Here is a 26274-nt window from a genome sequence, read left to right on the forward strand (position 1 = left end):
ATAATAACTCTATAAGATAGGCAGTGAAAGTGGCATAATCCCCATTTTACAGATGAGGAAACTGAGCACCTGACAGATGAAGTGACTTGTCCATGGCCACTCACATAGTAATTATCTGAAGTGGAATTTGAACCAACTCACACTACTTGTCTAACAACTAATATCCTGGCATGGAGGGAGAGGACAGAGAAGCTTCAGTGCCCATAGTACACTGTGGGAGACGGTGGAAAAGGTGTCAGGTTGGGAGGCTCCTCTGGGGGCACCTATGCCCCCACTGTGGGGCAGTGCCCACATCTTAGTGGGGCTGGAGAGAAGAAATAAGCACTGTGAAGGCCACACATTGGCTCCAAGCTTCTTTTTGGCCCCTATTTTCCAAATTCTATTGATTCAGATCCACTCCATTAACAGCTGATAATGAGCAGCTTCCCCTAAAAATCTCTTCTCTTGTTGTCCCCTAGGTGGCAGCACCAACTTCCGATGGAATGCACGAGTCCCAGAGAAGCCTTGGGAGGGAGGGCAGAATGGTCTCCAGTGCTCCTTAGCACTGCAGTATGATAGTACAAGGTTAAGCAGTGACAGTACAGAGGGAAGAAGAGCCCAGTGACAGATCATCAGCATCAGGGATGGAAGACAGAGCGGGGGGGGGAGGGGGGGGAGCAAGGGAGGGAGGGAGAGAGAAATCAGACATACATAATACGGGTGCATACATATGTGTGTGTGCATAATTGCCATATGTTACAGTGACAAAAAGCTTCCCAGTCTTTACCTCATGTCTTTAATTTAACATTAACATTGATACCCCTAGGGAGGCCATTGGAGGGACAACAGTTGTACTGATTTTCTACCCACTTTCCTGTCTCTACAAAATCTCTCTAAGAAGGATACACATACATGTTGATTGATTCCTTGATGAAGGAATGAGAAGAAAACAGGCAGGCTTTCCCAAATGATACTGTATAGTTGAACTTTCTTCACAGAAAAACCTTTGGTTTTCAGAATGAATCAGTTTGAAAGGTAAGCAGCCGTGGTCTGTGCTCTGTCCTAGAACTTAATGCCTGGTGGTCTGTCCTTCTTAGAGATGGTCTTCCCTACTTCCTGGAAGTTTCCTAGTCCTTATCATCTACACTTTCACCATGGTTTTTTGCAAAAAAAATAAAATAAAAAGGGAAAGAGAATGTAGTCTACAAACTTTACACTGGTGAGCTTGACTTTGATTCCTAATAGATTCCTAGAGCATATGAGAAAAGGTATGGTTAGTGGATATCTAGAACAAGGAGCAGTCATAACAAAGTACCTTCATGGTTTCAGTAACAATAATGGATCTTGCGAGTCTATCATTAGAAGGAGGTATTTCTTACAGGGTTACTAAGCTTGCAGATTGGGAGTGCTGATATTGATAGAGTTTACCTAGATTTTAGCAAAGCTTTTCTTAGTAAAGCATAGCATGCTGGTTTTTTCATGGAAAAGAAGGAAAGATGTGGGATAGAAGGAAGTAGGACATTTAAATTGATTCAGTCTGTGTGGAGGACAATGACTCCTAAAGTAGGCATTAATGGTTGGATCCCAACCTGGGTGGAAATGTCCAGGGAGCTGTTTGGCTCTGTTTTTCAACACTTCTTTTCATGAACTTGAATAAAAGTGTTAATTGCCCATTTATCAAATTTGCAGATGACACAAAGAAGGAGAGTAAGCATAATGAATAAGAGATCTGGGGTTAAAAAAAAAACTTGATAGGCTAGATCATGAGAGGAAATATCATTAAATGAAATTTCATCCAAAAGGTTCATTTTATGTAAGTATTCACTTTATAACATTTTATACCAAGGTTCCCCAAATCACCTTTGCAAGTACAAGAAGGGGGAGACATGGCTTTATAGCCAACTCTTCTGAAAAAAATAAGATTTCCCAATTTTAGTGACCAACTGGCTCAAAAGAGGCCATGCTATGACAACAGTTAAGAAAATGCAAGTGCTGGGGATGACTAGGTGGCACAGTGAGTAGAGTGCTGGCCCTGGAGTCAGGAGGACCTGAGTTCAGATCCGGCCTCAGACACTTAACCAAAAAAAAAAAAAACTAGCCATGTGACCTTGGGCAAGTTACTTAACCCCAATTGCCCTCCAAAAAGCAAAAAAAAGAGAAGAGAAGAGAAGAGAAAAGGAAAGAAAACAAAAAATGCACATGCTTTAACATCTAGGATACTGATTTGGTTCTGTGTGTAACATTTTAGGAACAACACTGATAGGCTGGAGAGTTTCTAAAAAAAGGACTTCAATAACAGTGAAGCCACGTGAGCACTGGTTAATAGGGATGTTCACTCTAGAGAATAAAAGGTGCAGGTTGGGTGTGAAGCCTGAGTCCACCCATTTGAAGGGCTGCTGATTACAAAAGTTATTAGCCCTATTCTGCTAAGGCCCCAGAGGCCAGAGCTGGGAAAAATGGATGGAAATTGTGAAAAGGCCAGGGTAGGCTGAAGGTAGAACTTAATCAGGAATGTTCAAAAGTGAAAGAGGTTGCTTGGAGCTATGGATTCCCCTTCACTGAAGGGCTTCAAGCAAAGCCACTTGGGATGTTCTAGAAGGGTTATCGCTCAAATCTGAGCTGGCCACGTGACTCTGGAGACACCCTCTGATTCTGGGAGTCTAATTTATTCAAACCCAGCATCTCATGCTCTACTCCTAGTATTACCTAAAGCAGGCTTGGTGCTGTGAGTGGGGCATCACAAATGGAGCTGCTGGAACAGTCCAGAACAGTATCCTTTTTAGTTAGCAGCAATTTGCACAGCCTGTATTCACACCTCCAGATGTGAGAAGACTGTGATACTCCAATTCGATGTAATAATCACAATGATTGAGGATAGAGAAGAAGGCAGACCTCCTTCTGAGCACAACCAATCAGCATGTGGTCAGGACTGCTTCATTTATCCAAGAATCTCCATGCTGTCCTAAGGATGTTTTCCAAGCTTTTAAAAGGGCTAGCCTTAAATTCTTAGGGCACATTTGTTGTGAAGTCTCCATGGCAGGGTGGGAGTCACTTGGGATGGCCCACCACAAGGGAATGAGGGGAACGAGCTACAGGCAGCCCATTGATGACATGGCAGAGTGTTGCAAGACAAGGGCCAGACACGAGGGCTCCTGAGAGTTGGGCAGAAAGTGACTGGGAAGACTGCCCAGGGAGGAAAGCTGAGGGAGATCACTGGACACACTGACTGTGTTTGAAAATGGCAAGCATGTACAAGGCCGAGAATGAGCAAAATAGATCCGTGATAGGACAGCGAGAACAGGAGGAAGGCGCTGGCCAGGGGCAGGGGACTGGGACTAGGGGAAGTGGCACACAGTGCAGAGGCTGGGAAAGCCACATTCTCAGCATCGTGAGGCTCCTTGCTGTCGTAATTGATCAAGATTGTTGGCAGAAAATGATCTACTTTTAAAAATCATTATTTGAACAGTTAATTCTTGGAAATATTGTTCTGAATTTGATGATTTTGTCCAGTCTGCAGACAGTGGAGTTGGAGAAGTTAGGCGGTATCTTCCCAGGAATATGATGAGCAGACTTTGAAAGGTGGCACAAAGAAATCTTCCTGGAGATGATCTTCTGGGCATTCCAAGCAGTTAGGTTTGTGGGTGTGCATTAGCTGCAGGCTCGGGGTTCCTTGGAGGGAGGGCAAGATGGCCGCTTGGCCCTCAGTTTACACTACTGCAGCCCTCACTGAGGAGACTCCACTAGATGGCCTTGGAGGCATTTGTTTAGGAATTGCCTCAGGGAACATTGTTAGAGATTAAAAATAACTAAAGGGTACAAAAGGCTGTTCTGTAAGAAAAGGTCAAGTCCAATGGATCTGCTACTCCTTTATTTGGCTGAAAGACTGTCTCCCTCCCTCCCTGTCTCCTTCCCCCTTTCTTCCTCCCTCCCTCTCTTCCCTCTCTCTCTATCCTCTCTCTGTCTCCCTCCCTTTCTCTTTCTGTCTCTGTCTCACCCCCCCCCCCAACATACACACACACTCTTATTCTATATGGATCCAATGTCTACTTTTCTCCTGGTAGCAGAGTATGCTGCAGAGGTGCTGGGTTGGGGGGTGGGGGTGGTGAGAGGATGGGAGTCAATAGAGCTATGAGCTTTAACTTCATGAAATTGAAGTCATTTAGACCTTAACTTCTCGCTCTGCATCCAACGTTCCTCCCACTTGTTCCTGCAACAAGGCATACGCGCGCTGCAAAGCCTGGTATTCCATGGTCAGCTGACGGAATCTCAGCTCTGTCTCTTCTTTGGCCATACCCTGGAGAGACAGACAGACCGACAGAGACAGAGAGACAGAGATGATTAAATGCATAGGTATTTGGTTATTTCTCCCTTGTTTGAGGAAACATAAAATAATGGCCAATTTGATTAACTAATTTTTCTTGTTGAAAATGAAGGCCTTGCCCAAGGTCACACAACTAGTATCTGAGTCTTGATTGGAACTCCGGTCTTCCTGACTCCAGGCCCATCTCTTTATCCTAGATACTTAACCTAACAATTAATAGTGAGGGGATAGAAATGAATAGACATATTCAAGTAAATAAAACTTTAGCAATAATATAACTCAGCAATTTGTTATTTCTCTCATTAATCAAAATCTTAAAATAGCAATGGAAAGGATCACAGAGATTAATCCAATTCCTCCTTTTTCAAAAGTGGAAACTGAGGCCTAGATAAGGAAAGGGACAAGCCTGAAACCACTTAGCTAATCAGGGTTAAGTCCAGGGAGACTCTTTCAGAAGCTCAATGTTCTCTCCACTGCATCAATCTTCCCCCAGTTATGTCAATAACTTTCAGACACGAAGGGCCACAATTTCAAAGGCTGACAACAAATTCCAGATGAATCCAACCAAGTATAAATGGGGTAAAAACCATTACCTCCTCCAAGTCGTCATCTGGTGTGCAGGGAGTCTGGTCTGTTCTGTCTGTTTGATAGGAGATGGAAGAACCATCAGACTCTAAGGATGCTTCTTCATCATAGCCAAAGAATGTCTCCACCACCGGCTTGTGACCAAAACACAAAGCATTAAACACAAACCAAAGCACCAGAGCTAGTGGAAAAGCACAATTGTGGACGGCCCTGAAATAGACAATCCAAGATGGTGGCCAATATGCTATCCACTGCCCAGAGGCATCAAACACAGGGCCAGGCGGCCTGCAACGCTCTGGAGTGCAGCCTGAACCAGATGAAAGTATAACTCAGAACTACTGCACAAGATAAATAAAGATACATTGAACACAGATGACATGACATTTTCAAACTAAGTCAAGCTGCAGCTGAAGGGCTCCTTAGGTATGGGTGAGTGGCCCCCATTTCTATTGGGTTTGACCGCCCCCTGCTGTCCACTACCCCTGCCCAAGGTCTTGCATGCTGGACTTGGCAGAGTCAGGATTGGGCCTTGAGCTTCTGACTCCAAGCAGGGAGCAGTATCTCCTGCAGATGCTTCAAAATCAGGCCACAGTCTGACAATACAGGGATCAGGAGCTGCTTCAGGGAGGAAACAGATGGGAAATGCAACCTGCAGTTTCTTGTTTAAAATCCATTTTCCCCCGCCACTGACTAATCTGAGTTCTGCATTTCGTGGAAGACAGAGAAGACTTCCTATCTTGTGGAGCTGCCCAGGGAGAGGGCACAGTTTAGATCTAACCCGGTGCCAATCAGAGCTTGGGGATTCAGGGTCTATGAGGTGCAGTCGTTTCTTACTGCCTAGCGTTGGTGGGTGTATCTTTGCCTCTGGTCACCTCTTTACCAGCTGCCTGGACCAAACTACCAGCAGGGTCGGTCACACAGATGCTCATTTCCCTTTGCCTCAGAGACACCAGGTGAACACAGCTCCTTTGCCTTTATTTTCACATGTCTTGTAGACTTGGGTTTGTCTAGTATATGCACATTGTCTTCCCACAATGGAACTAAAGGAAGTCCCTTAAAAGCAGGGACTGCTTCATTCTTGTCTTCATCATCTCATTGCTTCACCCAATTGGGCACATGACCAGCAGCTGCTGACTAAAGAAATGCTTGTCGATCGATGAATGACTGAGGAGGTCAAAAAGACAAGTTACTTCCCCAAGCCAACATGCAGGAGAGCTGAGGAGGACCATGCCTTTCTGGTGAGCACATGGTGAAGGTCAGAACTGGACCTTAGAGTCCCCTTGAGCCCCCAGCTTCATGTGACCCTCTGCTGCCTCTCTCCAACTCATCCACAGGTCCTGACCGGCCAGGGACATTCTAGACAGGTCCTGCCCTGCCCCACCCTGTGGACTCAGCAAGCATTTTCTGAATCAACACAAACAGACAAAAGGAAACCAGAAACAATCTCCACAGGCAATTTTTGCTGTAAAGTTTTTGTGGCAGAAGCCCCTGGTGGAGAGCGCTGTGGGGTCCCAACTGGGGAAAAGCCATAAAAATCTCTAACTCTATCAAAGGTAGAAGCCCAAACCTGTTAAAAAAAAAAAAGTCATACCTTAGATCCTGGATCATAATTTAGACGCAGAGTCATCACTTAAAATACTATGACCTATGAAAGCCGTAACAGGAATATCGTGACCCATACGTGACTGGTGCATGATCAATGCAGAAACTTACGTTTAGTAAGAACATTGGCTCAACATCCCAGCTCATTACTAAACAGAAAACCAAAAAACAGCCGTCTGGAAATAGTGACGGACTCGCTAGCTCCTCCCTTTGTCTGTTTTCTGTAATTACTGAGGGGATTGGGAGTTCTTTGTGGGGATCCCCTGAACTATCTGGCTGCTTCCACAGACTGAAGGTTGCCCCTGTTCTGTAAGTATTCATGATGATTGATTAAGTGACTACCTATAATCAACCTGGAGATATTCGACCTCTTCCTTCAGCAGCATAAGAACACCACCCCATGGTTATACGGGAGATACAGGGTTCCCTAGTCAGGGGATTCCGGACCTTACAAGAACTCGTGACCAGGAATCTGATCCACTGCCACTGGGGAGGCCCTAGCAGACTCCACCAAGTCAAGCCATTGCTCTGCTCAGTTTCCCTGGCAGGTCCATCCCAGGGAGACTGACCACACCTCTCTGGTTAAAGAAAGAGAAAACAAGGCCAGGCAGAGTGAGAGGCCAGCCATGCTCTCTAGCAATGCTGAGAAAACCAGGGCATTTCTTCAGAAGGATGAGCTTGCTTCTTGTGGACTTAACCCTTTTCCGTAGGATTTCAGTTAAGATCCTGACAGTCTTGGCTCTTCTGATTCATGTCCTAAAAGTGGAGGCGGGAAGGTGACATCCTGCCCTGGGAGCCTCTGCGGGAAGATGCTTCCTCAGGCTGTTGAGGGGAGGAGGTCCCTGCACAACTTTGGTACTGTTGCTGCTGCTGCTGCTGCTGCTGCTGAGGTCTCGTGGAAGTTCACACCACTTCTTATTGCCACCATCACGTGGCTTCTCTGTGGACATAATCAGCCTCCTGCCCAGTCCAGGAAAATTGGATTCAGTGGTGGCTGGCCCCAAGCCTTCTCTGGCAACTCCCACACCCAGGGAGAGAAGCAGTAGGTGAGATGGAGAATCCAAAGGCAGAGGGAGATTTGTAGGGTGCTTCCCTTAGTGGAAGAAGCTTGTCCCTCACCAGAAGGGTCCTGAGCAGACCGTGGAGGGGAAGAAAGGGCCAAGAGTAAACTGGGAAGAGTGTTGAATATAAAAAGAGATCCTGAGTTAGGATTTGTGTCTGTACATGCACGTGTGTGTGTGAGCACGTGTGTGTGTACACGTGGGTGTGTGTTGGTGGATATTCGGGGGGGGGGTATGTGTGTGCCCCCTCATCATTCTTTGCCTTTGGCTCAGACTGTCCACTGGCACCTGCCCTGCTTCTGGGCTGTTGCCCCCTTCCCAGGGCTGGGAAGCCCACCTGAGCTCTCAGGGCATCCTACAGACTGGGGAGTTTTACATGAATCTTGATCCATCCCAGCAGAAGGTGCCTTGGCCATGTGGTCCCATGTGTGCTCATTCATGCCTCCTCCCAGAACTTTCTGTTCCTTCACTAATGACAACTTCCTTTATCCCACAATCAGCTTAATGGGCCGATTTTAAGTGGAGGACCTGGTCCAGTCCCCTCCCAGATGTGCTTGTGACACCTCAGACTCTTCCATCAAGACCCCTTAGAACTGCCCTCAGTGCCTGAGGCCTTGTCGCCCTGGAACAGTCCCTTCTACACTCCAAGAGAGACTTCTGGGGCCTCCACCTGGGGCATGGGCCCAGGAAGGACATGCTTCATTCCCGTCCTGGCTGTGCTTCCGCCTCTGGCTTTCGTCCCATGCCTCCAGCTCCCCAGGTCCCTTCTAGGTGCCACCCCCCCCGGTCAGAATGTAAGCCCCTGGTAAGCTGAGACTGCCTTTTAAAACTTTGCATTGGCTCTCTGGTGTTCAGCACAGGGCCTGGCTCACCGTATGCATTTAATAGATGCTTGTTACCTGCCTGCCTCCTCACACACGTGCAAATGCCCACTTTCTTCTTCAGATCCTTCCTCACTGGCATCCCTGGATTTCTCAAAAATAAATAAAAGAAGTAGAAACTATCCCACCAGGCCTTCAGACTGTGGAGGGTTTGGAATGTATCTGAGGGAGGACCACAGAGGGAGGCAGGTGAGTCTATCATTTTTGATTTGTGCCAAGCCATGGGCATCACTCCTGAGGCTCCTTCCCCATGAGGAGTCTGGGCATCTCTCCCTAAGAGACAGGACCCAACTCCGAGCTGGCTCATTGAGAGACCCTCCACCTGCCAGAGGAGGGCTGGCCTCATGCCCAGCTGGGGGGTCTTCTTGGCTCACATCAATTCATGGGAAAAAGGCTCCTTTCCCAAGAGCCAGACAGAAAGGAGCCCCAGGACCGTCTGAACCTCCCTCCCATCTCGGGTTTTCTGATCTTGGCGTTTTAGACCCCTAAGTGATTTCTCTGAGCCTCAGAAGAGCCTTCTGGCATCTGCTAATGGACCTGCATTTGCTAATATTTCAACATTCTTTGTCTTTTACCTTGGGGAGCTTGGCCATTTTCTTTCTCTGCTTCCTGAATCTTAAAAGTTTATCACGTTCCTGCAAAAATTAATCAATTAGATTTTTTACACTTTGGACAATTCCATTTGCTTAAAAACAGTTTGTTTTCCCCAAACCTGTAATTTTATTGGAGAACAAATTTTCTGATCACAGCCTCTCTCCACCCATGCACCCCAGCACCCCAGCCTTAGAGGGCTACCTGTAGCTGGGGGTGGGGGATGGGGAGGATAGGGGAGGCAGTCCTAAGGAGTTTGCCTAGGGTTGCCCTCTAGGCCAGACTCCAGCCCAGGGCCTCTCAGCTTGGAGGCCAGCTGTCTATCCCCTATCCCACACTTCCTGGCTTGTCTCATGAGCACAGCTTAAACTTGCCATACAGTCCTTTGGACTACCATACCCCAGCAGAGCACAGCCCTCTGGAATTCAGGAATTTTTCTTGGGAAAATGGGGACTCATCATATAACATGGCCTCCTTATCCTGGGGGATGGAATCCCAGAAGCTGGTGGGGATTTACAAACTTATCCCCCCACTTCATTCCCATGGCCTCTGGGCAGGATGGAGGCTCTGAGGGCTGCTGGGGCAGGTAGGAAAGTTTGAGCCCTGAGAAGGCCCCAGAGCACAGGACTGGAGGGGCAGCTCTGGGCTCTCCAGCACCAGCCCTCTCCTGACTCTGTTAAGAGATCTGGATACATGTATATGAGACCCTTCTAGGCATTCCCAAGAATGCATCAGACCCTCTGTGACAGGCACTGCTAAGGAAGTCTGTGCCCCACGAAGGGGGTGAGAAGCCTGACTGGTGACCAGAGGCCTCTGTCCCGGAGGCGGTGGCAGGTGGGCAGTGATGGCCCAGCCTCCCAAGATGAGGAAGCTTTAGGCTCTTGTGGCTTGACATGGCTTCCTTCATCCAGCGTTTAACTGGACACCCCAGTCAGCACAGAACTGCCCCGTGTGGACACACATTTAAAGCTCCTTTTAATAACTCTGAATGTCATGAAGGAAACCAGATCCACTGAATCCCCAGACAGAGCCTAAAAGCGAGTCATGGTCTGCACGGAGGCAGCTGAGAATGAAGGACTGCTACTCACCAGGACGCTCTTCACGTATCCTGCCGTCTCCAGGGTCTAGGATGGAAAACACAGTGCACGCGTCACTGGCTTCCTAAGACACCCTTGTCCTGCAGGGATGCGGCGCCACAAGCAGCTGGCCCACAAGTGGGGAAGGCTGTCCTGGGGCTTCCGGGGACCCTCGCCCACCCCCCAGGGAGCCCCTTCCTCTCCTTTATCAGAGCCCCAGAAAAGCCGGCTGGCACATAGTGATGACAGCAAACATTCACGCAGTGCTTATTATGTGCGGGAACAACGCTAAGCACTTTGAGCTCACAGCAATTCAGGGAGGCTCCATTTTACAGTGAGGAAACTGAGGCAGAGAGTGACTCTCCCAGGGTCACCCAGCTAGTAAGCATCTGAGGCCAGATTTGAACTCAAGTCTTCCTGACCCCATGCCTGGCGCTCCATCCACTTAGCGGCCCTAAGAAGCACCTGGGCTCCCACCTCCTACATGTGGACCATGAGAGACACGACTTAAGGCAGCCACTTGATGGAATGAGTTGGAATCCCTCTTTGTAAGCAGCTTTGCTGACCTGCCAAGATGCCTCCCTTCGCCTCTTCTAGCACAGAATAAGCCTCCCTTTTCTCCACTCAGGCCCAGCACGGCTAAGAAAGGTGCCCAAGAGAAGCTCCTTTCCCAGGGATGGGGCAGCAGCTGGGATCCTCCATCTGCTGGCCAGTGGCTCTCGGCTGTTACCCGCACTGTGCACAAATGGCCCCCTGGTGAGACCTACAAGGATGGCCTCAGTTTACCTTGGACAGCTCATCTATCAGGTTCTGCTGCTCCACCATCTGCATCCTCAGGAAGTCCACTTCTCTTTCCTCCTGACTATGGTCAAGGTCATTTAAGGAGCTTGGCCTCCTGATGGATCCGGCTCGCTGTCTCTAGGGAAGCAAAGCAAAGAAAAATTGGAGAACCCTGTCCTCCCTGAGCCTCCTCTAAAGTCCTGAAGCTTTCTGAGCCCTGCTCAGCTTATGCTTCCAACTGTATCAAAAAAAGAAAGTTCTTGGGGCTGCTAGGTGGCACAGTGAATAGAGCACCGGCCCTGGAGTCAGGAAGACCTGGGTTGGGATCCAGCCTCAGACACTTAATGCAAAAAAATAGCCATGTGACCTTGGGCAAGTCACTTAACCCCAATTGCCTTCCAAAAAAAAAAAAAGAAAGTTCTACCAATAGTGGGGGCCCAGAAACCCATGGGGAGAGGCTTGAGAGAGGGGGTGAGACAACACTGGCTTGGGCTGCATCTCCAGGCTACACAAGGAAGATGCTATCATGAGTGGGTGGTTGTGTGTCTGCTGCTGCTGCAATGGATCAAAAAGAGACCAGATGAGGGTAGGAGCTGGAGCAGGGTCCCGTGCTATAAGTATTCTCCATGGCCAACTAGAGGAGCCAAGCTTTATTTACAAAAATGCTTAATGTAATAGGATATATGGTTTAAATCCAAAAATGGGCAACGGACAAAAAAGAAACAAAAAAGATTCCCCTCCAAAGGAAAGCCAGAAGCCACTCCCAAAGGGAGTTTGTAGCCCCTTCCCTTTCTCCAAGGCTTGTCCACCAGTCCCATCAGTTTGCCTTCCCAATGCCTCTCCCATCCATCCTTTCATCTTGGTCTCCCCTGACGCTCAGCTGGTGAGGCCCTCATTGGATCTGCCTGGGCTGCTTGTTGGCCTCCTCCAGCCTTCTCTCTGATTCAGGCCACTCTAGGTGAGTTGCCAATCGCCTCCCCATAGTGTACTTTCACCATACCTTGCCTTTACTATTGTTCGTTATTTTCTCATTTGCAAGCCATCTCTCCCACTTAAATCTGCATTCCTGAAGAACAGCCTCATGTCAGTTATTTCCTGAAGTCCTTGGCTCAGAGCCTGGCCCCAAGCAGTTGGAATAACCCTTACCCTGAGCAGGCTGAACCCAGAGTTGGAATTATATATAAAGGCACAATAATAAGATACCCAAAACAAAGCACAGAAATGGAGCTAATAGTCATTAAAAAATAGAAACGTTCAAGGGAACATTCTTAGGACTGAGTTAGGACCTTGAAAGAGCTAGTGGGGGTCAATTCTCCTTAGAAGAGAAGAGGGTACAATGGTGATGACATTAATGAAAATCCTGGTGCATATTTGGGACCCTGATCCCAAGTCCTGCCCATCCCCCATGGCCTAAGGGGAGGTGGGAGCTAACAGATGCCATCTTACCATCTCTAGGTTCTCTTGTGTTACAAACTTCAGTTTGTTTTCCATTCTTCGTAAAGCATGAGACAAATCTTCATTTTTCCGACTCAAGCGTTTGTTTTTGTCTAGCAAGGGTCTATACTGACTTTCTGCTTCCCTTAGACGCTTCAGCTGAAAGAGAAAAATGGTCCCACATAATTAAAAATAAGGAAGACAGGGATGGATCAGTAAGGTTCATTAAATGTCCAGAAAATTTCCTTAAATTAAAGCAATTTTGGCTAGACATAAGCAATGCTCAGGAAGCCCGGTGAAAAGGAAAAGGTAGTCTTGAAGGTGTGGGGCCGTGGAGAGCTCCCCTCCCCAGGGGTTGAACTGAATGCAATTACTTTGAGTGAGGAACTCAGTGAAACTATGGCCGCAGTAACTAGGACTCTTTTGTCTTATGTGCCCAGTAACCAGAATCCCATTACTTCCAGGGCACAATACATGGAGAGGTCCCTGGGCACAAGAAGCCAGCCCACTCAGAACAAAGTTGGCCTTTCTCTTCCTCTAGGATGTCAAGGCTAAGAGGGCTTGGATGCCATTACACACACAGTCCAGTCTATAGCTATTAGTAGTGCTCAACCATGGCCTCTGTGCATACCCTCCCAGAAGTGGAGAACTGAGGGTACTCTTAGCAAACAGCTCACTTATGCCAGGATTACCTGCACTCTTCAGGGGAAAGAGTTTTTTGGCTCAGGACTTTCAGCTCACTTTCTGGTCCTCGGCTTTGCACTGAGTATGTTAGACATACTTAGACTTCAACTGACCTCATCTTCCTTCCCTCAAGCCTCTGGCTGCACACAGTCATGGAGGAGAAGATCAGGGCCCTGGCTTCCGGCAGGGTTCACCCTGATAATGCCTCACACTAAACTGAGGCTACACTTCACATCTTGGGTGGCTCTACTCGGTCCTGGCTGCCTCCTGGCCAGCACTGGGGAATGCAATCCAATCCCATCCCATCCAGTCCTTCTCCATGGAGTTTCCTGACAATTTAGCTACCTTTGCTGAGGTCAGACTTGATTTTTATCCCAGCGGTCTCTGCTGGATCTGAGTCAGAAGGGAAAGATCTTTGATGAAGTGCTTAATACAAAGGTTACAGATCCTGAGTTAGAAGGGGCTTAAAATTCCTAGTCTATCCACTGCATTTTCAGATGGGGAAATTGAGGCTGTGAAGAGCAAAGTACTTGTGCAAGGTGACAAAGAAGGAAGGGCAGGATTAGAACCCAGGCTCTTAGTCCACCAAACCTATTCAGCAATAAGATCTCAGCCAGCAACAAGCCCGCCCTCTATGTGCTGCAGTCACACTTCCCTGCACTGGATGGTTCAAGCACGGAGTGTGTGCCCCCGCACCTCCCACTGGCTCAGTGACAGCTGAGGAGAGAGTGGGCAGAAAGTCCTGCCCGTCAGCGGCACTGTCACAAACGGCGATGGTATTCTCTGCTTTCCCAGGTGGGCAGTAATATGAATGATCATGATATTTCCATACCACCTAATATGTGCCGAGCAATTTGCAATTGTTATTGTCACAACAACCCTGGGAGCCAGGGGTCATTATTATCCTGCTTTACAGATGAAAAAACTGAGGAAATGAGAGGCTGAGTGACTTGGGCAGCATCACACAGCTAGTAAATGTCTGAGGCCAGATTTGAACTCAGGTCTTCCTGACCACACCACCTAGCTGGGTGATGGTGAAGAAATAGTGGGAAGAATGCAAAGACCCAAAGTCAGAGAGGACATGCCCAATTCATGGCCTGACCTTGGTCTTGTCTACTTTGTACTCTTCTCTGTGGGGCTCATGATGAGTCCCTCCCAAATGGCCTCCTCTCACCATCTATTCTCTCCATATCGATCCCCATATATAATGGGGATTCAGCAGACCCACAGAAAGCTGACAGTTACTACCCCTGACCATTCCAGTGCTAATTTGCATGGGATTCTAAACTCAGTCTGGAACCCACACAGTCCAAAATTGAGCCTCTTTCTATACTGTCAAAAAATACTTTGTTGCTGATTTTTAAAAACACCACTATCAATCCCCAATATGTCTTTTCTCCCTTGTACCAAAGAGGTGAGCTTACTCAACCCCCTGCCTCAGTCTAACAAAGTGTGCTTTGTTCTGACGTATAGTCCACTAGATTATTCTGGCAAGGGGGAGGAACACTTTCCTGTCACCCCTCTGAGGTCATGACAAATCACTGCATTGGAACACAGTCTACCATCTTTACTTTTTGTCAGTTTTTGTAGTTGCTTCCTACATTGTTCTTTGGGCTCTACTCGCTTCTCTCTTGTGCCAGTTCATATAAGACGACATGAGTTTCTCTGAATTCCTTACTATACAATTACATTCATAAACCTCATTTTATTCAGCTGTTATCCAGTCAATGGGCACCTATACTTGGCTTCAAAAAAAAAAAGTACTGTCATAGACAGGCTTCTACGGATGGGACATTTTCTTTCATCTGCCCACCTCGAACCAAGCACCCTGTAGTAAGATCACTGGTTCCCAGGGTGTGTACAGCTCAGGGACTGTTAGCATTATTCCAAATTGTTTTTTTCGGAATAGTTGGATCCCCATGTTTGCTAAAAGAATGAAGCATCCTCTCATTTTTACTGTATGAGCCTTTAGCCTTTGGTAATGGATTGCTTAATAAGGTCAATTTCAAACGCTGAGTTATGCCAAAACATTCATCAGAGTTCAGCAATGACTGTCTTGAAGGGTTAGTGCCAAAAACCAGCTCTGGGTCATTCAGGATCAGCCATGACAGGGACATTTCAGATCACATCCCACTCATTTCTGCCTCCAAGAAAGTCATAAAGAACCACTGAGGTTGTAGCCACAGATGGCCCAGACCATCAAAGGCAATTGGCCATTCATCTGAGGTTACTCTGTAACTGACAGCATCACCTCCACTAAGAAGAATGGACAGAAATTCAGACAAGTAGACCTGGTGTCAGCATATGAGATAAAGGTATGTAAAGGGAAGAGCCAGGTCTGAGACTTTCTCCATCACCAAGCAGAGGATATATGGCTGGACCACTCCCCAGGGATTCCCAGTGAGTAGCATATTGTCCCACAGACCAAAAGTCCATGCATAATGCAAATGCGTCCAATCGACAAAGCAGGACCGATTGGAAGAATCTTAGGGACTTTTCTAGTAGGTCTCGAAAGCAGTTGTTGTTACAACACTAACCACACTCCTGTATCTAAAATTTTCCAGGATTTCCAGGGAAAAGTTGCTCATCATTAGGGACCTTATCATCCCTCCCAACTCTTCCTGTTCTCCTCCTGTTCCCTCCCCTCCACCAACCCAAGTAGTTTTCAGGGTTTGGGAAGAAAGCAGTTTCTTTCACCAAGAAGTTACTGATTCCTGGCTTCATCATCAGATCACAGGGTTCCCCAGTTGGAAAGGACCGTAATGTCCACCTCATCTAACCCAGAACTGAAAAAGATGCCCCATGTCGGACCATTGGGTCTTCTTCCTCCTCAAAGACTCCCACTGAGGGGAAAGCCTGAGGAAGTCCATTCTCCTTTGCCATAGCTCTCATTATTGGGTTGTTTTCCCTGATATCAAGTCCAAATTTACCTGACACTTTTACTCGATGCTCAGTTTTGCCCAATGGGAGGAGGCACATTAAGTGTGATCTCTGTTCCCTAGGAAACCCTTCAGATCCAAGTACATCTAGCCATGAGTAAAATCAGTAGAAAGTGTTGTCATGAAAATCATTGTGTTGTGGTGTGTGTGTGCTATAAAGACATTGGATGAAGGCAGGGCTCCAGGTTTCCCCAGGACTAGTGCGTTAGCCAAAGGCCACTCTCAACTCACCAGCTCATTTCTCTCTTCAGAAAGCAGGGCATTTCGGTCCTCTAGCTTCCTAATGATCGCACTTAACTCCGCGATTTTAAGTTGGAAGCGCCGGGCATCTTTCTCATCCAACTGCTGTTCCTGAAACAAGAATCAACTGCAAATAACTGGCCACTGGCCCAGGTTCCTCCAAGCTCCCCACACCCCAGAGCACGCCAAGGAAACCATCCTATTTCTTGTTCATGCTCTGACCTGAGTCCCAGCAGCTTGTGACTATGGTCCCAGAAGGATGCAACCAAGGTCGCTGTATCATTGCAGATTGCAAGATGATTATGGAAATGGAAGGAGAGCAGAGATGTAGGGAAGAAGGCAGATGTCAGAGGCGGGCATGTGCAGGTGCAGATGTCACAGGGGTCAGACACAGGAAGGAAACATTGAATGTTCATCCAGTGTTTGCCATAATTGCCGCTGGTGGACTGAGTGATCTCCAGCGGGGAAAGGCTCACTACTCTTCCTAGCCCAGGGGAAGACTGGATTCCTATTTAGTCCAAAGCTAAGTTGGCCTTTTAGTGAGGTCCTTGACACACATGTGGCTCCTTGAAGGTGCATGTGCTGCCAGCAGGAGTGGAGATGCTAAGCCAAGGCTTACTTTTAAAATATTTTGAGAAGCATATTTCAATGCAACTGGCTCCCTTCGCAATCCCAAGTATTTTGTTTTCAGCTTGAAAACATTGTTCTGAGAAAATGCTCCTAAATATCACAGGAGATGGCCAAGGGGGGTCTCAGACACCAAAAAGGGAAGAGCTCTGTCCTAAGGGCCCTCCAGAGCTCTCTCTAACCTGATTCCAGTGTTTTAACTTGTACTGTCATCAAACAGCACAGGGGACTGTGTTTCTTATGCTCCAAGCCAGGGCAAGGTCTACTGCTGCTGCCATCTTGGGATCTTATCCAACAGAAATACAGCTTTGGTTCAACATCAATCAATGTCCCTAAGGTTACTGGACCATGAGATGAACTTCCTCAGTCAACAGGTGCAGGAGAGGCTGGGAACAAGGAATCTCGCCACTTGGGTATTTCAGGACCCTCAGATTTAAGCTGCTACTTCCCAGAATGCTAACCAGGAAATCTCCCTGATGATCAGCAGTGAAGGCGAGGCTAGGCTGGGGCCCAGCCTGGTGAGGTAGGCTGCCTGGCAATTCTCCTACTCACTAGCAAAGCAAGGCAGAAGCAGAAAGGTGACCACGTGACTTAGCTGGGCATTGGCAGAGTAACAGGGAGGGTCTTAGGACCAGAGAGTCCTGCATGGAAACAAACCAAATAAAAGCAAGGTAAGTGGGCAGTGTGTCCATCCGCTCCTTCGATGGGGAGCAGCATGGAGTGGGTGAGGTTGGGGAGATGTTCAAATGAGGCTGAGCTCTCCATGGGCTGCAAGGAATGCAGAGAAAAGGATTCTGAAAACCAGCAACCACTGTTAGCATCCTGCCGGACCAGCAGTTAGAAAACCCGATTCATCATTGGCAGTGAGCACAGTTTGCCGAGTGAAGGCCACAGTTTCAGCTGCATAAATAGTCAGAAAGCAAAAGCAAAAGCAATCCCTCTCTCCACCAAATGAACCAAACCAAACCCCAAGGAGCCAGAGCCCTCCTGGAAGTAGGCACAAGCCCCAGGGGGCCGCTGCGCTGCGGCCCCTCAAGATTTCAGGCTCTAGGCTCCAGCCTTGGGTCAGGGCCACGGGAAAGTGCTTACAGGGCTTCCTGAGTGGTCTGAGGCGTCTCCTGCACCACTTCCATAAGGAAGCTCTCGTTTGGGGCTGCCCAGGTGCCGATCGGCCTCTTTGACCTGGGACAGCTGCTCATCTAAAGCCTCTTTTTGGAGCTGAAGTCTCTGAGCATGCCCGGCTTGGACCCCTAACTCTCTCTCCAGCACGAAGACTGCTCTGTCTTTAAACTTTATCTCCTCCATCTACAAGGAGAACAAAACACAGTCACACACCCATGCAAGGTAGAGGTCTGCAGTTACCATAGCAACAGGAAGGCGGGCCCTGGAGCAGCCCCTGGAGCGGTACCCAAGGCAACCGTATTCTGGTTCTACAAGGGCATCTGCTGCCTTGTCATGAAGGCAGCCTGGCTCTCGGGGTAGACTTGGCTGGCCCCCAACTTGGAGCAAGGGAGCGATTCACCTTGGTTCTGCTGTTCTTTCTGGACCCATTCTCCAATGATTCCTGCAACTGTGGCCACCGTCCTGTTATCAGAACAACCACCTGAATCACACCTTTCCCAGACCTACCTTGGTTCCATTCATTCACTTGGGGACATTTTCTTTTTCAGATCACTGAATGTCAGGTGTTTTAATCCAGGTTCAACAGAATATAAGCACTTTGCCAATGGTCCTTGGAGGATCAGAGGTGGCCAAGTCGGAACTCTCAGCTGCCTTTCTGATGCCCCTACCTCTCATGGGCTTTGGGACCACCTCTGCCTTACCACCAGCTGGTCTGTGCTCAAAACCTGGAAACTCATTTGGATATTAATATGGCAAAACTTTCAAGGGAGGCAACATGGTTTAATGCAGTCTGAGCAGGTCTCTAAGTAAGGAATGCTGGGTTCAAGGCTAGCCTCTGGCCTCCATCTGCAGGGTGAACCTGGGCAAGCTGCCTAAACACCCCACCCCAGGGCCCCACGCCACTCTCACTTGATGTTAACGAGCCCGTGCCAGTCTACACTGGTGGAGGCAGGTTCCTCCCTGGGAGTTCCTTACCATAAAAACATCCCAGGAAGCCAGCCCTCAACATGACCTCAATAAACCATATCCCCATTACTATAATAATGTTGTTATAGTTGTGAATGATAGTGACCCCTCCCATTTCTATAGCACTCTTTGTTTTGCCAATTAATCTCTCATCTTCGGCAAAAGCACATTATGCCCATTTCACAGATGAGCAAACAGAAAATAAGTTGTTTATGAAGGTGACAAATAAAAGCTGATGACTGAAAGCTACTTCCATCTTTGTGGCATTAGAAATAATGACTCCATATGACAGTGTGATAGCTTTGGGCAGTGAGAGGATTTAGGGGAAGGAAGAAGGAATTGCTGGGGACCCTCTCTCTTTGCCACAAAGCCCCAAGCCTTTAGGAGATATAGTAATCATGTCTGGGGGAAGTTTGATTTTGAATTCCATTGTTTCTAAATCACCTGCTTCAGCTGGATCACCCATGAGTCTCACTGCCAGCCCACTGTGCATCCGTCTCTGGATCAGCACTTTCCCCCTCTGTTTCTGAACATGTGTTTACATGTAGCTCCCCCAGGGACTTTCAAGAGTCAGAGACAACTGGTCTACCTCCCAAACGGCCAGGGCACCATCCTGGGCTAGCATCAGTAGCCCTGACCAAGTCTTGCAATGGGAGAGCTTTCTACAAACAGAAGGGCCCACTTCTTTTCATAGGCAACATTTTCTTAAAAGACCCCCACCCAGTCTCTGGGGACAACAGAGGCTGTTCTTGACTGTGGACAATGGGATATTCCCTATGTGAACAGAAAACTAGCTGGAGTTTTCCTCGAAGAAGTGTAGCAGAAGAGAAAGCTTCCAGCAGTAATTCTCAACAATCAAGCCTGAAAACCTGGGGCTTGGTTATGAGAGGGGTCCTGATCTACAGTCCCCCCAACAGCAATGAAGGGCAGTGTCAGTCACTGGGTCTGGCCCCTCATAGGACTTTAGTAGATGCTTGTTGAATGAATGAGCAAATGAATGGATGGATGGATTGGTGAGTGAACAAGTTTAAAATCTAGCCTCAATTCACGGAGCAGAAACAGAAACAGAATTGTTTGGACTTTTATTTGTTACTTGAGTTTTCTAAAACCTTGAAGAACGAACCATTTGCTGAAATTAGCTTTGAAAAAAGGAATGTCTTGTCTGAAAAACTGACATTTCTGAGTAGCAATCATTTTGTTGGCTGGAGGCGACACAAGATCCGCCCATGTCAGGGGAAACCTGGCCTCTCTCCCCATGGGGCAAACAAAGAGAAACTCAGGTTGCAGGGAAGTGTCAAATAGAGCTAGTTCTCTCCGTAGTTCCCTGACAATCAAAGCTAAAGGAAAGGTGAGGAGAGCTATAGAACAGTGACCTGCTGCTGACTTTGCAATCTTTGTCAGGCTCCCAGTCAGGATGACACAGCTCACACTTTGTGAGACCAGAAATGCTGAGGTTTCTCAGGCAGATGTGCCAGCTACTGCTGCTGCTACTGCTGGTGTATGTGTGTGCACACACATGTGTGAGTGTCTGTGCACATGCATTGTGAGTGTGTGTGGGTAAATGTGTACACACGCATGTGTGAGTGTGTGTGCACATGCATTGTGAGAGTATGTGTGGGTAGATGTGTACACACACATGTATGAGTGTGTGCAATACATTGTGAGAGTGTGTGGGTAGATGTGCACACACGTGTGGGTGTGTGTATGTGTGAGCATATGTGTGTGTTTGTGCTGTGTGTGTGCACATATGTGTGTGTTCCTAGAATATGCATCAACAGGTGATCTGGTCCCTATTAACAGCGTCTCCTCACCAGACAGTCTGTGCATATTCACAATCATTCCAGGTGCGCACCAGGTATGGCCCCCTCATTGCATTCTCAGGTGCAAGAACCAGCTAATGTGTAGCCAGAGAGCAACACCACCACAAAACAGGGAGACCCTGCTGCAGCCAAAAGTTTGAACTTCCTAGAGAAGAGGAAGGGAGGACAGTCTCTGTTCTCTCTCGTAGCTGAGGACAAAGACTTTGCCTTTGTTTCAAAGCTCAACTCTCCCTTTCTTATTTGGGGGACCCTTTGTTTTTATTGTTCTTTAGGGTTTTTCAAAGTGCTCTCCTTCCAGCACCCTCTTAAGGTGGTAACTATTATACCCATTTTACAAACGAACAAACAGGGGCTGAGAAGTGAGGTGACTCCCCAGTGGGCACACACATAGGTCATCTCCAAGCAAGTCTGTGAGCTCTGGTCTCCTACCTCATAGGATCACAGATTTGAGGCTGAAAGGGGTTTTCAAGATCATTGAGTCTAACCCCCTCACTTCACATATAAGGGAAATGGGGGGAAGGGGGTGACTTGCCCAAGGTCACATGTCCAGTCAGTGTCTGAGGCAGGATCCAAGCCTGGCTCTCTTAACCGAAGCGCATTGCTCACTACCACCCTGCCTCTGGACTCGGGTTCAGAGCTCACTCCACCGACCCACAAGGAACCTCAACTGTTCTTCCTCATCAGGCAGAATCTCCAGATACCCCCCTCTTGGTCCACCTGAAAAAGCTCTGCATCTTCTTTTCAGACAGTTCCTCCCCTTCCATTCACGCCAATGAAGGCATCCCTTTCAGTACGTACTAGTTCAAAGTCTTCTTAACTAGATTTGCAGGACGTCTGGTGGGTCCCTTCTTAGCAGATTGTGTTGGGGAACTCCATCTCTGGCCAGGCGCCACCGGCCCTGTTTTGTAAGCCATGCTCTAGAAATCCAAACCCCATTTCCACTCTCCCTTCTTAGCCAGTTGCTCCCCCCCAAGTAAATTTTTTTCTCCTCTGTGTCTGTTTTCTTCAATGGGCAAAGTGAAGAAGACACAGCCTGGGTCTCTGTGGTCTTCAGTTTCTGACCCAAGATGTTAACATCATTGACCATTTCTTAGTTCCTTCTGAAAGTGCATTTGTGTCCATGTGGATTATCAGGGTTGGACCGTTGAAATGCACTTGGATAAGTCTATTCCCTGACCTGCCTTGGACTCATGGTCTAGGAAGACAAGGCCCCTCATTGTGTCCCTGACAAGGAACCGCCTCAGGAGTCCTGGCCGGTGTGTCTGCTTCCTCCTCTTCTCGTCTCCCTTTTCCCCTGTACGAGGGGATCTCTCTCCTCAGATCTCCTTGCAGCGTCACCACATGGTTCTTGGAGGACGAGAAGAATCCTCTTCCTCAGAATGGCCATGTCTCTTCTCTTAAAGATCTCACATCCGTTTGATAAGCCAAGCTTCCAGGAGCATCCTTTTCCTTCTGCTTCTCCTCTGTGGGACTCACTTGGAACTGTCATCCTGATAAAGTCGCATTTCCCTCTACCTCAGATCCCCTCCTTTTCCCCACTGAAGTCTTGCTTCTGTTTTCTTCAGGAATATTCTATTCTTCTTAACGACTTGGAGTTTGGAAAGGCACTCTTTCACCTTTTTCTGCAGGAGGGAGAAACCCTGCCTTCTCCATTCAAGTCACTGCCCAATTTCCCCTACTCTCTCTCCATAACATAGAGACTTTCAGCCTTGTTTTTGCAAGTTTGCATCTCAACCCTGATGGATACTTCTTCCAGCCAGTGATCATTTCTTAATAACTTGGCAACCTTCCTCAAATTCCTTTTCTTATCTCATCATGTTCACAGTCACCACCACCTTCCCTTTGGTCTGTGCCATTCTCCCATTTGTTTCATTAATTTGCCCCCCCCCCCAGCTGACTCTATAAATTGCTCTGATCCTCTAACTCTTCACTTACCTTTTCCTACTTACCTTACTTTATCTCAGAGAAGGTGCTTTGTAAGTTAGATGCAGAACCTGAGGCTCAGAGAGACAATGGGCGGCATGGATGTGGAATCAAGGGGCCTGAATTTGACTCCCATGCTATTTCTCCTTATGGTTGCATCTGCATGAGTTGGGCAAATAAAGCACTTTCCCTCCCTAGACTGGTTGATTCTCCAGTCCCTTCCAGCTCTAGAGACAGCTGGTAGAGAACCTCTGAAGAAGAAAATGCAGCCTTCACACCAATGGCTTTGCAGAATCCCTGTGATGTACTTTATTATTGGGGAGGTCAAAAGGCAATGTAAAATAGTATATTTTACTATATAATTATATAATTTTACTATATATAAAATTACTATATAATTACTTAATAATAAAATAGGAGGCAGTGTCTTGGAGTGTGGAAGGGTGGACCTGGAATTGGAAGCCCCAACCCTCACCTCTAGTATTTCTTGTCTTTATAAGCCAGGATAAGGCCTGTCCCATCTCTGGGCCTCAGTTTTCTCATCTGTAAAATGAACACTTCTAGGGCTGTTTATGGAAGTAAAAAGACAATGACACTTCCCATGGCTTTTGAGAGATTGAACATACGTGGTTACAGACATGTCAGGGTCTGTTACGCTGGGCAGTAATTGTGGGATGGACAGAAGCCCAAGCTTTGTGGTTCTGAAGTCCTCTTCATGTGTGGGATTTCAATGGCTTGTCACACTAACCCTGTGTAGGAGGAAGGTGATGGACAGCCATTCTTCACCATCTGTGTGACCCTGGACACAGGTGTCTAACCCTGCAGGGATCCATTTTCTCACCTGCCTGGTCCCGTGGTCCCTTCAGTTACATACGCTCTGATCCTTTGAGTGACAGAAACCATGAAGGAGCCAAATTTTGGGTAGAATAAGTATCAGTTAAATCCCACCTTCAAGAAGAGGAACTTTTCTTGATGCTTTTGCTGTGTTCGTTATCTCCAGTTGATTTTGTCTATAGTTTAGCCAAACTTAGCTGTTTGTTGTCTCTCCAATTAGACTACAAGCTCCTTGAAAGCAGAGACCATCTGTTGCCTTTCTTTGCCTCCTCAATGCTTAGCATAAGACCTGGCGCACAGTAGGTGCTTAATCAATGATTGTTGAGAGAATGACTGATAAGAACCTGCTGAGGATTTTTGTTCAATGACAACAATGTGGAAAATAAAACATACTGGGCAGCTCCAAGGATCAGGAGTGCTGGGTTTGGGGTTACAGGCCCTGGCTTCAAATCTCAGGTCTGGCTCTTGCCGGCTATATCCATGAGTCACTTAGCTCTCTGGGCCTTAGTTTCCTCACCTGTAAAGTGAATGGGTGGCATTAGATGACTTCTAAGGTACCTTCCAGCTCTAAATCTATGGTCCTAAATTCAGACACCTAGAAATTCACAGGAAAACTGACTCAAGGGTGGGTAGGGTCCTCATTTCTTTTCTTGACTTTCAGAGTCAGGTCCCTCTCACATATCTTGCTGCCTTCTTCTTGATCTAAGTCACTCTGGTGAAAGAAAAACCAGCTTGGAAGAATGGCCGCTGGCTCTACAGGCTGCCTCCCACGTGGCAGATGGTGGCGTTTAAGGGCTGCGCTGAATGTGCACTGCCATGTTGTTTTAATTGCTGAGAGATGGCGACGTCCTGCTGTAACTGGGTCTTTCAGCAGCTGGGGTGGAGGTAAGGTCTTTATGAATCACTTTCTTTTTTTAATTGGAAAGATGGGATTTCCATTTGCCTATAATTTGTTGGCCTCCCAGGACTCATGATAGCTGAGGCAGGCTGTGTTTCTGTGTTTTATGGGAGTGTGAATTAGACACACGTACCACAAGTATTCAAAAGGTGCCTTGACAATGGACTGGTGCCCTGGGAGGGCCATAGACCATGGCCCAGCCACCACAGAGATGCATATTAATGGTGGACACAGGACAGGAAGGGCCAATACATTCCACCATTGCTTCATCTGTCCACATGGAGAAAATCATAGAACCAGCAGAGCAGGAAAAATGGAACCACATGGGAAAACTGGCTCAGCCAGTGATGTCCAGGATGTATAATATTTTCCTTATGCAGATGAGCAGTTCGGATGAAGGACAGCTGCTCTGAACTTCAGCACTAGAGAACAGAGCTTCTAAGGGCAGAGATCAAGTCTACTGGAAGAAGAATGCATGCCTCTGGGCTGAGGTCAGCACCACTGGAAGAGCGCCCTTTGCAGAGTCCAGAACCGTGGCATTTCCAGGCGCCCCGTGTAAGGACCTGAGGACAGTCACCACTCTGGAATCTTCAGGCAGGCCCTCAACTGCCCTGTGTGGAACTATGTCAGGACCCTTTACCAGCCCAGGCTCTCTCCTTCTGACACTCTGCTGTTTATCAATGTCATTCCTGAAAAGTGATACCAAGCCCTGAGTGCAACCCTCCAGAGGAAAGCGCTTTGCAAACCTGAGAGCCCTTTCTCTGCAGATGTGAATCATTCAGAGTCCTCCTGGGAACTTGAAGAAGACAGCACAAAGCCCAGAAGCCCAGGCCTTTGAGACTCTCTGAGACTAACAGAAGCTATGGAGCAGATGCTTATCTCTTTGGAGTGAATCTCTCTGACAAACGAAATGTGGGACAGTGGGAGTTTGGCCTCTTGAGTTCCCAATAATGGATGAGGAATGATATCCCCAATTTGTGGATGCAGAAACTGAGGCCAGGGGAGTGGAGGGGCTCCCCCAAGATGATGCTACTAGTAAGCAGGGGGAGAAATTTGAATTCAAGTATTCCTGATGCCACCGAGCCACCTCACTGCCTCTCAACTGTACCCCCTTCTCTGGCCATGTGGAATCTGGGCAGTTTAGGTCTCATAAGAGAAGCCAGTCTCTGCCCCAAGCTGCTGAAGGCATGAGATATGTCTAGAAATATAGAGAAGAAAAGGCAGCACCCAGCATTCTGCTTGGGAGCTATCGGGCGGACCCCAGTGATCCTGATGGAGGAGAGCTGGCCCAGTGGAATGCCCCATTCTGGACATGAGGACACTGAGGCACAGAGAGATGGGGGCCTTCCCAAGGTCTCACAGTGAGTAGGGAAGGAGCAGGAGCAAGGCTGAGGCCAAGTCCTGCCTGTCCCAGGCCAGAGCCTCATGGGCTGGCATCTTCTATGTCCTGGCCTAGCCAGCACCCTCTCTGCCTGGTAGTTCCCTCATACCCAGGCATCCCAGGCACTCCCAGTGCTTCAGCTGACTTTGCCCCAGAAGAGAAGTCATCACCACCCATCCTGCCCAGGCAAGAAGCAAAGGAAGGGAAAGGAGGGCTCTCTGCTTAAGCCTTGAGGCCAGCCAGAGGCCTATTTGAGAAACGTTTCTAATTGTTCTAATTTTCCAAAGCTGCAGCCCTCTCTGGGCATCCTGGTCAAGGTGGCTGGACCAAGGGCATCACGCCAGGCTCAGACGCCACTATGCTGGATGACTGGAACCTGAGCCTCCTCACCTGGAATGTGGGGGTGGCACAGCTCTCTCTGGGTATGGGAAGAAGGTGCTTTGCAGACCTAGTCACACAGGAGAAGTGGGGAGAGGGGAGTGTGTGTGCTCATTCCTGGGGCTAAAGTCATGTGCATGTGGGGAGGGGGG

The 26274-nt window shown here is 47.9% G+C and overlaps 1 protein-coding gene across 4 annotated transcripts in view; it reads right to left on the reverse strand.

Annotated features, from left to right (window-relative positions):
* The window catches only part of JAKMIP3 (Janus kinase and microtubule interacting protein 3), a 65397-nt gene that overhangs the window by 33496 nt on the left and 5627 nt on the right, over positions 1-26274 (reverse strand). For 2 of the 4 annotated variants that reach the window (XM_069101651.1, XM_069101650.1), the window contains exons 2-9: positions 17890-18105; positions 16165-16284; positions 12323-12469; positions 10883-11014; positions 10109-10144; positions 9005-9064; positions 4894-5019; positions 4145-4273 (exon numbers count right to left, since the gene is read on the reverse strand). In XM_069101651.1, coding sequence (XP_068957752.1) covers positions 4145-4273; positions 4894-5019; positions 9005-9064; positions 10109-10144; positions 10883-11014; positions 12323-12469; positions 16165-16284; positions 17890-18105 — 966 coding nt within the window. The remainder of the gene's footprint in view (positions 1-4144; positions 4274-4893; positions 5020-9004; positions 9065-10108; positions 10145-10882; positions 11015-12322; positions 12470-16164; positions 16285-17889; positions 18106-26274) is intronic. The other 2 variants (XM_069101653.1, XM_069101652.1) reach the window with 1 other exon arrangement.

The sequence above is a fragment of the Petaurus breviceps genome, unplaced genomic scaffold (assembly GCF_028583685.1).
Source record: "Petaurus breviceps papuanus isolate PSGF00001 unplaced genomic scaffold, PetGlider_PUasm1.0 490, whole genome shotgun sequence".
Classification (NCBI taxonomy): Eukaryota; Metazoa; Chordata; class Mammalia; order Diprotodontia; family Petauridae; genus Petaurus; species Petaurus breviceps.